An 11,129-nucleotide genomic window follows, 5' to 3' on the forward strand; every position below is an offset into this window, starting at 1 on the left:
TTTTGGTAGGAGAGTGTAAGGCCCCTTTTAACAATTATCAGCTTTGCTTTAGATAGATGATAAATGTTAGAGTGGACTACCCCTTTAAATTGGGGCTGTTCCAACTTTTTGTTAGATGTAGCAGAGTGGAGATTCTCATTTCTCATGGTTCATCGTCATAGTAGTGTGTTATCCTATTAGGACAGGCGAAAATGTATTATTCCTGATGTGTTTAAAATGAACTTAAGTGAAAGTTGTCACATCGCATTTGGAAACAAACCAGACCTTCCAGTTAATGAGTTAATGCTTGTCTTTCTAAAAGAAATACGATTTGGACAAATATCAAGTTAGGATTGATGATTAGCCATTTTTGGAGAATGATTTTTGACAGTGAAATGATTAATTTTCACGCCGTTCCTCTTCACCATTTATAACTTGCTGTATAATAACGCGTTCCTCTGTTTGCTACATAAACGGACAGATTTATCAGTGCTGTCCTGGGGACAGACTTTGGCGCCATGTAAAAATTGACATTAATCTGAGTGATGTCTGCTACTTAATTTTAAAAATGACACAGCTACTTATAAATGTCTCTCATACTAATGAATATTCCAAAACGGTCGTTAGCTACGTGCGAGCTCCGGCCTGTCGCACATTTTACCTCACTTTATAAGACTAAAATTATTAAAACACACTTGCGGTGGAAAGTAAGAACTCCATAGCACTTGGTGCTCTTACCTTGATGCAACCTAGTTTCAGCACTCTTCCTGCAGGTATGCTTGCTTAAAATTACACTTGTCACGCCTCCTTTTCTCACACTGCAGAGACCACTTGCTTCAAACAGTGCAGAGGCTGCTGTAATCTCAGGACTGTTTTTCATATCAAGTTCCCTCTGCAGACACACCTGGTAATACCCCCATGGGCTAAGACAATCTAGCTATAAGTATTTTAAAGATAGTTTGGCTATATTTCTCACTTCAGCAGGGAGAAAGTAAAGGGCTGCATTAATTCATGCTTCTTCCTACTCTGACTCCTATTGAAATGAATGAGTCTGACTGCCAGGGAGATGACTGCTCCAGGAGGAAGGGGAAGGGGAGCACAGGGCAAGCTATATAGGTCCCAGAAAGGGCAATCTGCCACAAAGACTGGGATTGTCAAACGGTGTGTTGTCTTCCTGGCGCTCGAGTTTAACACATCGCGGATCGGGTTGACAGATTGCTGGGAGGATGCAGGGGTCATGGTACACATTGGCACCAAAGACAAGGTTAGAGGTCGCTGGAGGACCCTTAAAAATGATTTTAGGGATCTAGGAGGTAAGCTTAGGGCAAGGTCCTCCAGGGTAGTTTTCTCAGAAATACTACCTGTACCATGAGCCTCACCAGAAAGGCAGTGGCAGATTAGGGAGGTAAACTAGTGGCTCCAGAGTTGGTGCAGGAAGGAGGAATTTGGGTTCCTGGAGAACTGGGCTAACTTTCCTGTCGGCTACAGGCTCTACCATAGTGATGTGTTGCATCTCAATGCGAAGGGTGCAGCTGTGCTGGGGAAGAAGATGGCTAGAAGGCTGGAGGAATGTTTAGACTTGTGGGGAGGGCAACCAGAGAGATAAGAAGGAAAACAGTGTAGACCGAGTTCTGGGATTAAGGAATGGAAATTGAGTTTGAGTGGTGGGGGTGAGGGTTTAGTACAGTAAGAACTGACAGAGCAGCAAATAGGACCATAAGTAGCATAATAAATACAGACCGTAACCACAACTATATCAGTTGTATGGTTGTGAATGCAAGAAGTCTGGTCAGTTAAGTGTTTTTTTTTTTTTTTGCCTTCCTCTGGATCAACAAAGAGGGAGAGGGGGGAGGGTCGGGCTTCAGTGGTTTAACAGCAGTGGTCACATGTCTTGATGCTTCAACAGGTAGTGGTAACTGGGCACAGGCTGAATGGAAACAGGGGGTCTGGTGATGTCAGTATTGCTTTTTTATGTTTCTCCACCACCCTAAGCAAGTATATATATTTTTTTAACGTTAAAGTTGGATAACCCCTTTAAGAGCTCTTTAAAGGCAACACGGGAAGCACATAACACCCCTATGTGAAACCCAAAGAACCAGTATCAATAAATGGTGCAACTGTTTGAGTAATGGGGTGCATTTCATCTGTGACAATCCTCATGACCTGGCTTGATCACTTTTCCACTTTTGGGTGCATTCACATAGATGAGTGCTATATCGGACCGAGAAACTTGGACCAATATCACACTTGCAAACCTGCAATTTTTGCTGCGAGTGCGATGCATTGTATCACTAAAACATGCAATTTTTACGTGCATGAAAATCACATGTATGAATAGGAGAAATAGAAAAATCGCATTCACATGAACCTAGCCTCTACATACGAGTGCAATGCCATTTTAATTTTTTTGCTGCCGTAGGAAATAATAGACAATTCTAAAACGGAATCGGCCAAAAATGGGAGCCGAAGCGATTTTTCAATCTCGAAGCATTGGTCCGAGATAAAAATCGCAATGCGAATAAACACATTGAAAGCAATGTGTTTTTTTCACGAATGTTATCTGACCATATCGAAATCGGTCAGATATCACACCCATGTGAATGCACCCTTATTCTGCTGCTCCTTCCTTGCCTACTTACTAAGGATGAGCGAGTAAACTCGCTTAGGCACTACTCCTTTGAGTAATGTGCCTTAGACGAGTATCTCCCTGCTCGTCCATAAAGATTCGGGGACCGCCACGGCTGACAGGTGAGTCGCAGGGGAGAGCGGGCGGGAGAGAGGGAGAGAGAGATCTCCCCTCCGTTCCTCCCTGCTCTCCCCCGCAGCTCCCCGCCCCGCGTCGGTCTCCGAATCTTTAAGGACGAGCAGGGAGATACTCGTCTAAGGCACATTACTCGAACGAGTAGTGCCTTAGCGAGTATACTCGCTCATCCTTACTACTTACCCCCTTTGTTTCGCATGTTTTCTTATATGTCACCTGATTAGGAAGGTCTAAACTGAAAACTACTTCGTACCGCTACTTAGTGAAATGGTGGTCACCCAGACAGGAAGTCTCCCAGTCCCTCAGCAATGTGAACTCACTCCCACTTTGTGAGAAACTGCTATATATTCTACAAAGCCATTTAATACTTAAACTATCAGTCGGGCTTTGACTTGTTTTTTTTAAGTAACCAAAAAGTGTTTTAGGTTGAAATATCTTAAAATGATCAAAAGGATGTAGTTATAAATCTTACTAGAAAATGTCGTAGACTCGGAAGGTCCTTTCTCGGGTCTCGACTTTGATCTCTTCTTTTCTCTATAAATAACATAAAAGGAACAGATCAGATGTGGCTGATTAAGGAAGAGGGAGAATATTCGCAGCGCTAGATGGAATTGAGCGCTTATTTATTTATTCGGAAGCCGCCTGAGTTAGAGATCTCTTCACCTTTAGGATGACAGCATATGGATTTTCTCGCTTCCACTCAGATGCCATCAGCCATTCATTCCATACAGACTCTATCTATTACGACGTTGAAATGAAATATGATAAAAGAAAGAGTAATACGCTCACGGAATGAAACGACCCTAGATACAGTTGTGGAAGAGGAAGCTTCAACTGACTGACTTACTGAGGGGTCCGAAGCACCGCCACTCTATGTCACTGAAAACACTAAGCTTAATAGGGCATTGGTAGGCCCAAGTCCACCAAAAATGTAAGAAAGGATACCACAATAGTAGTACAGTGCAATGCGTTTTGGGGTATCTAATAATCCCCTTATCAAGCACACAAGACGACAATATTACTCAAAGCAGCATATGTATACTTACATTTCTTTCATGCATTTGTATCAATGGTGTTAAAAAAAGAAATAAAAATCGTATAGCGTGAACGTATTCTGCAGCGCTCATTTTACCGACCTCGGAAGGATGGAAGGCTGAGTCAATCTTGAGCCGGCTACCTGAACCTTGCGGGGATTGAACTCACAACCTTCCAGCATTGACCTTCAGGTTGTGAGCGAAAGCTTACGACTGCATTTCTGCTGCCTTAACACTCTGGGCCACACAAGGCTCTATACTTTCCAAGTGAACTTGAATCTAGCATGGCCACCACCAGTATCGACGTATCCAACACATGGCGGAGATGCTCAAAGTCAACAGACCACAAAGGGTGCCATGACGTATAATGTCACATGATCCATCATCAGCAATCACAGGACTACCACGGCCTAGAAACAGGGAACGCCAGCTGGCCCAAAGAAGCCTAGCAATATTGTCACATGACTCACCCACCACAATTAATAAATTACAATTGAAAGCAGTAAAAACAAGATCTAAAAAAGGCCACATGTATTTGGGCACATTTTATATGGAAACATTAAATGCCTGGAATTAATCAAGAGAAGATGCCAAAGCCTAGGGGGCCTCTCTCACGGAGCGAGAAATCGCACACTTGGTAGTTGATCGGCTGGGGTTCACCACTCTGGGCTGCCAATCAGCTGATTAGCCAGGGTCCCTCCCCAGCCGATCAACTACTGATGACCCATCCTGAAGATGGGACATGAATAGTATTTACCTGGTAAACACATTTTAAGGCATTGAATAAATAGCTCTGTGAACCCCACCAATTGCTGAAACAAAATAGGTGGGCTCTTCTGAGCTCTGAAGCCCCTTCAGCTCCCATCCACTACGCTCAACTTGAGAGACACTACTTCTTCATGGACCACAATGGACTCTCTCGGTGTGTCCTGACTAAAGCGAGTCATAAAGTACATTTGAGATAACTTTTGGCAAATCCCTTCACCACCACCAATGCCTTCACCCCCACTCCCTCCCTCCCCACCAATCACTAAGTTATGGTACTTATAGGAAAGTTTCCGCTGATTCTGTGGGTGTAATTTTTATACGTATTGGGCTCTCTGTTTTTGTGGCGCCATCCTGGGAAGTTGGACTGATGGAAAGGAGTCATACTGATAAGATGATGAAGTGTTGACAGCGTGGGATTGGGTACCCTGGCAAAAAAAAAAAACCCAGACTGAGTGCTACCTTTCCTTTTAGCATCATGACTTACTTAGTGGTGCTTAGAGGAGGTTCCCTTTAAGGCAGCAGAGACAATTATATTTTTGGCCATAAAGCACAATATTGCAGCAGTTGGTACTGATGTAGTAAATGTATGCAGCTTTTTACATGGGTACCTAACGAGCACCAATGGGCATTGTTGGCATATTGATTGGTGCTCATTATTTTTTTTTTACAATGAGCATTTATGACTACATGTGATCGAACAACGATTTACACGGGGAAGCCAGGAAACAATGGTTTGGATGTCTCTTTAAAAGATGCAATCAGCTGCAAGTGAGTTTGCTCAGTAGCGTAAGAAGGCAGCCAGGTTCCCTATATGCCTGTATATGAAATAAAATCCCACAATGCATTGCTCTATGATCTGAAATAGATTTTTCTTTTTAAGGTTCCCAAGGGCCTGCCTTATTTCTCGGTGGATTTTGGACTTCAAGGAGGTTTTGCCCACATTATTGAAGATCACAACAAGTTCCCACATTACTTTGGCAAGGTATTTGCATGTCTTCACCACTGCAGAATGCATCTGATCTCCTCTACTGTTTCTGTACGACTGCTGAATATACTTCCAACATTGACTTTTACTGAAAGCATTCTATACGATTCAATCCTACAATCCAAACCCATCGATCACATTGTGTGACGACTCATTAGTCTGTAGGAAGCCGTTTTTACTAAATTGATATTCGTTGAGTTTTGTGTAGGGCTTCGACAACTGAAAGAGAAAATCGTACATGAAAAGTTATCATCCCCGCATTTGCGACCCTTGAAAGAGCTAAGTGGCATGACTTGTACACATGTATATCATATATGGGTTTGATAACTCTGATCGCAACTGTTAACCCTTTAAATGCAATTCTGACAGTGACATTTAAGTACCCCAATTAGGATTTAAATGGCCCCACTGCGCTACGATTACAGGGGTGCTGTCCGGGTGTCATGGCAGCCTAGGGACTTCTAGAATTCTCCCAGGGCTGCCATAATTGTTTGCCCATTAACTCCTTCCCGCTCCAGGGCGTAAGTTTACATCCGGCCAGGGGGGTACTTCCCGTAACAGGGCGTAAACTTAGGTCCTGGAGATAGCGCAAGATCATAAGAGATCTCTTGCTATCCGGCAGCTGGAGCCGGCTGTCAGTGATAGTCGGCCTTCCGCTGCAACAGCGGGGGTGAATCGAAGATCCTCCCCCCCCCCCCCCCGTTAACCCCTTCCCTGCTGCGATCTATGTAGAGAGCCCGGCTGGTAACAGGATGCCACCTACAGGCGTCCTGTATTGCCATTGCCTATGATCGCTGTAGTAAGCGAAAAGGCATTGCAGTCCTACAATGCCTTTATCATAGCGATCATCGGTGGTACAGTGTAAGTCCCCCAGAGGGACACAAATGGTGTAGTAAAAAAAAAAACATTAAAATAATGTACAAAAAATAAAAATGTAAAAAGAAAAACAAAACACCTTTTTAGGTGCTTTTTCTCATATCAGCATAAAAAAAAGTTAAAAAAAAAAAAAAAAGCCCCACATATTTGGTATCATCGCGTCCGTAACGACATGTACATTAAGTTGCGCATGTTTTTTATTCTGCACAGCAAAAAGCTTATTTTTTAGCATTTTGCCTCCCAAAAAACTAAATAAAAGTGATCAAAAAAGCCATATGTACCCCAAAATGGTACCGATAAAAACTACAACTCGTCTTGCAAAAAATAAGCCCTCAGAGAGCTCCATACATAGAAAAATAAAAAAAGTTACAGGACTTTGAATGCAGCGATTTAGGAAAAATAAAAAAGATTTTTATTGCAGAAAAGTGGAAAAACATAAATAAGAATTTTGGTATCGTTGTGATCGTACCGACCCGCAGAAAAAATGTATTGTGTCATTTATGCTGCATGAATAATGATGTAAAAAAAATCTATGGCAGAATTGATAAGTTTTCTCTCCCTGTTATCATAAATAATAAAAGTTTTACAATATAGTATTATGTACCCAAAAATGGCGCCGATAAAAAACTACAGTTGGCCACACAAAAAACAAGCCCTTATACGGCCATGTGTCATTAAGGGGTTAAAGACCTGCCTATGGCACATCTTTAACAGGCAGGCTGTTAAAATACAGTATTGTGCAATACAATTGTGTTGCATTATATGATAAAAGCGATCGCAAGTTCAAGTTCCCTGGGCGACTAATGAAAAAAAAAGTTTTTTTTCTATTATTGTAAAAATAAAAAATATTAAGAGTTTAAAGAGAAAAAAATTGTTTTCCGAGTCATTGCAACACAAAAAATTAATTTAAAAGAAAATCTAAAAATTGTTATTGGTACATTCGTAACAGTGCAGTTTATTAGATTGTCACATTAACAATCCCGCATGATTAACTCCGTCAGAAGAAAAAATACACAATGGCAGAAATGTGCTTTTTTCCATCACTCAGTCTCCAAGAGAAAAATGAGTAAAGAGTCTTATGTTAGTGCCATTACAAACTACAGATCGCCCCGCAAGAACCAGCCCTCACACAGCCCTAGACCTAAGATGTAGGTAGGTGCTTTCAATGACGCTTGGTCAGGAAAGGGTTGATATATACTGATTATCAGAATTGAATGGTACAACTCTGATAGTCAGTACTTATCAAGGAATTTCTGTGCATGCAGGTCCCGTATGTAATAGACCGGGGTACGAGTGTTATATACACATGAGGTATGGGGTTGCACACGGTCATCCCAGCCGCCATATACTGTCCTCGCCCAGTTATCACAGCCCTGCTCCCTGACATTCTGCACATCCCACTTCGCCCCACCCACCTGATATTAGCTCCACCCACAGAGGGCAGGGCTGAGCTCAGTTTCACGATATTGACAAAAGATAGAATTGTGCATCTGCAAAATTACGATTGATTGAATTAATTTCCTAGCCCTATTTCCTGGTGTAGAAAAAAAACGTTATGTTGATACAAAAAAATTGTATCAAAATCTGTTAAAACCATAAAAGCAGCAGTCTTTACCCGTCCTCTACCCCTGTGATCCAGCTCAGCAGTCCTCCCTGTCTTTGTTTAGGAAAGGCTACCACCTGACCGCTGCAGGCAATCGGAAGCCACAGCAGTTAAATGACGTTCTCCTGGCATCATGGTTCCCAGCATCTGAGCGATGATGCCAGGAAAACGGCTGGTAACCACTGCAGCCTCTGATTGGCTACAAGCAAATTCAGTGTAGTCTGATGCTGCAGTAGTCTCTTCCACATGTAACTTCTTGTGTTCTTGGTAGGTTGAAGATGTCCCCTTTCACCCCTTGTAAAAGTGCCACTTCTGTCAATTCGGATAAAAGTGGCGATTTTTTAAATTTTTTTCACCCACGCTAATACCCCGTTTCCCCGAAAATAAGACAGCGTCTTATATTAATTTTTGCTCCGAAAGATTTAACTTTTTTACATGTATAGCTGCCTATTTAAATTTACTTTTTGTATTAACTGTAACTAGGGCTTAATTTTGGAGTAGGGCTAATAGTTCAAAAATATTGAAAAAGCATTCTGCATCCTGCAAATCGTGCTAGGGCTTATTTTCCTAGTAGGTCTTATTTTCAGGGAAGCAGGGTATCATTCAACCCTTTAACGATATATGTTCCCTTGCTATCAGCTGATTGGGGAGCTGGTGGATATCCCATTTGTCTATGGTAGACTGCTCTGTAGGGGAGCTGGGCTGTTTGTGATGAGACGTTTGTGTCTTCTAGGAAATCATTGGTGGCATGCTGGATCTGGAGCCTAGAGTCTGGAGGAAAGCGCTGCGGGAGAACTTTGACGATCAGCGGAAGAAGGTTTTGCAGTTTGCACAGTGGTGGAAGCCCTTTGATTTCACCAAGACGAAGGAGTAACATCTGTGCAGTCACTGAGTCTGTTATATACATCCTACTGCATGTAAATATTACTGCTCAGTGTATGGATTTGACATTTTTTACATGTGATCTGAAAACGGACAAACATTTTAATTTTTTAAAATAAATATTGTAAATACTAAATATTTGAATACGTTTAATTATTTTTAGTACAAATTTTATTTCTGTGTTTTAATAATTGTTAACAAAAGACCCTTTGGTCTAGACAAACCAAGATGGCCACACCGGTTTTCTGACTACCTGATGCATACTGTGCATTGGTAGTATATTGGTAGTCTTAAACACTATGCGCTGGTCTGAATGGCCAGCACTGCTCATATGAGCCATGCTGGCCAATCACATGTGTAGTCTTAGAATACAAATGCACAGTATGCATCAGGTAGACAGATAAGTGGTGCAGCCATCGGGAACCAGATGATTGTTTCAAAGGGGGCTGTACAGTGATCCTATACGCTATAATCATTAAATGGGATGTTTCCCAAAAAGGACATGTATACCCTATTTACATCATATTGGCGACTGTGACTGATGAGCTTGTGAGCCCCATTGGCGACAGGGACTGATGAGCTTGTGAGCCCCATTGGTGACAGGGACTGATGAGCTTGTGAGCCCCATTGGCGACGAGGAGGGATGAGCTTGTGAGCCCTATTGGCGACGAGCACGGATGAGCTCGTAAGCCCTACTGGCGATGGAGTAATAAGCTTAGGAGCTCCATTGGCGACCAGGACTGATGAGCTCGGGAGCTCTATTGGCGACAGGGACTGATGAGCTCAGGAGCTCCATTGGCGACAGGGCTTATGAGCTCGGGAGCTCCATTGGCGACAGGGCTTATGAGCTCGGGAGCTCCATTGGCGACAGGGCTTATGAGCTCGGGAGCTCCATTGGCGACAGGGCTTATGAGCTCGGGAGCTCCATTGGCGACAGGGCTTATGAGCTCGGGAGCTCTATTGGCGACAGGGACTGGTGAGCTCGGGAGCCCCATTGGCGACAAGGACTGATGAGCTCGGAAGCCCCATTGGCGACAGGGACTGATGAGCTCGGGAGCCCCATTGGCGACAGGGATTGATGAGCTCGGGAGCCCCATTGGCGACAGAAACTGATGAGCTCGGGAGCCCCATTGGCGACAGGGACTGATGAGCTCGTGATCCCCATTGGCGATGAGGACGGATGAGCTCTTGAGCCCTATTGGCGACGAGGACAGATGAGCTTATGAGCCCTATTGGCGATGGACTAATAAGCTCGGAAAGCTCCATTGGCGACGGACTGATGAGCTCGGGAGCCCCATTGGCGACAGGGACTGATGAGCTCGGGAGCCCCATTGGCGACAGGGACTGATGAGCTCGGGAGCCCCATTGGCGACAGGGACTGATGAGCTCGGGAGCCCCATTGGCGACAGGGACTGATGAGCTCGGGAGCCCCATTGGCGACAGGGACTGATGAGCTCGGGAGCCCCATTGGCGACAGGGACTGATGAGCTCTTGAGCCCTATTGGCGACGAGGACAGATGAGCTTATGAGCCCTATTGGCGATGGACTGATAAGCTCGGGAGCCTTATTGGCGACAAAGACTGATGAGCTCATTGGCGACAGGGACCTAATGAGCTCAGGAGCCCCATTGGCGACAGGGACTGATGAGCTCGGGAGCCCCATTGGCGACAGGGACTGATGAGCTCTTGAGCCCTATTGGCGACGAGGACAGATGAGCTTATGAGCCCTATTGGCGATGGACTGATAAGCTCGGGAGCCTTATTGGCGACAAAGACTGATGAGCTCATTGGCGACAGGGACCTAATGAGCTCAGGAGCCCCATTGGCGACAGGGACATAATGAGCTCAGGAGCCCTATTGGCGACGGGGACTGATAAGCACGGGAGCCCCGTTGGTGACGGGGACTGACGAGCTTGGCGAGCCCCATCGGCGACGGGGGCTGATATGAACGGTGACTATCTGTACAGCACTTCAGAAGAAGTAAACTTGCTGTGCAGTCGGGATGACCAGACTACTGTTAAATTTGAAGCATTATGCAAGGACATATAGAGGTAAAAAATATAATAAAGCCTACAAAGACGGTTCGCTGACTGCAAGAAATATTTGAAGACTATATTCTTGCTAGAGGGGTTGTTATCTAAACCTTGGCACGTGCTGAATTTTTCAATTTTTGTTTCCAGGATGATAAATGCAGTCACTCCTGCAGAAAGAAACCTGCCTCATGTTCCCTGCAGAGGTTGTG

The 11,129-nt window shown here is 44.1% G+C and overlaps 1 protein-coding gene across 1 annotated transcript in view; it reads left to right on the forward strand.

Moving 5' to 3' along the window:
* The window catches only part of CWF19L2 (CWF19 like cell cycle control factor 2), a 149,417-nt gene extending 140,393 nt beyond the window's left edge, over positions 1-9,024 (forward strand). The window contains exons 17-18 of the mRNA XM_066586248.1: positions 5,423-5,524; positions 8,740-9,024. Of these exons, the coding sequence (XP_066442345.1) occupies positions 5,423-5,524; positions 8,740-8,880 (243 nt within the window). The 3' untranslated portion in view covers positions 8,881-9,024. The remainder of the gene's footprint in view (positions 1-5,422; positions 5,525-8,739) is intronic.
* Positions 9,025-11,129: the final 2,105 nt, after the last annotated feature.

This window comes from Eleutherodactylus coqui, chromosome 1 (assembly GCF_035609145.1).
Source record: "Eleutherodactylus coqui strain aEleCoq1 chromosome 1, aEleCoq1.hap1, whole genome shotgun sequence".
NCBI classification, from domain to species: domain Eukaryota; kingdom Metazoa; phylum Chordata; class Amphibia; order Anura; family Eleutherodactylidae; genus Eleutherodactylus; species Eleutherodactylus coqui.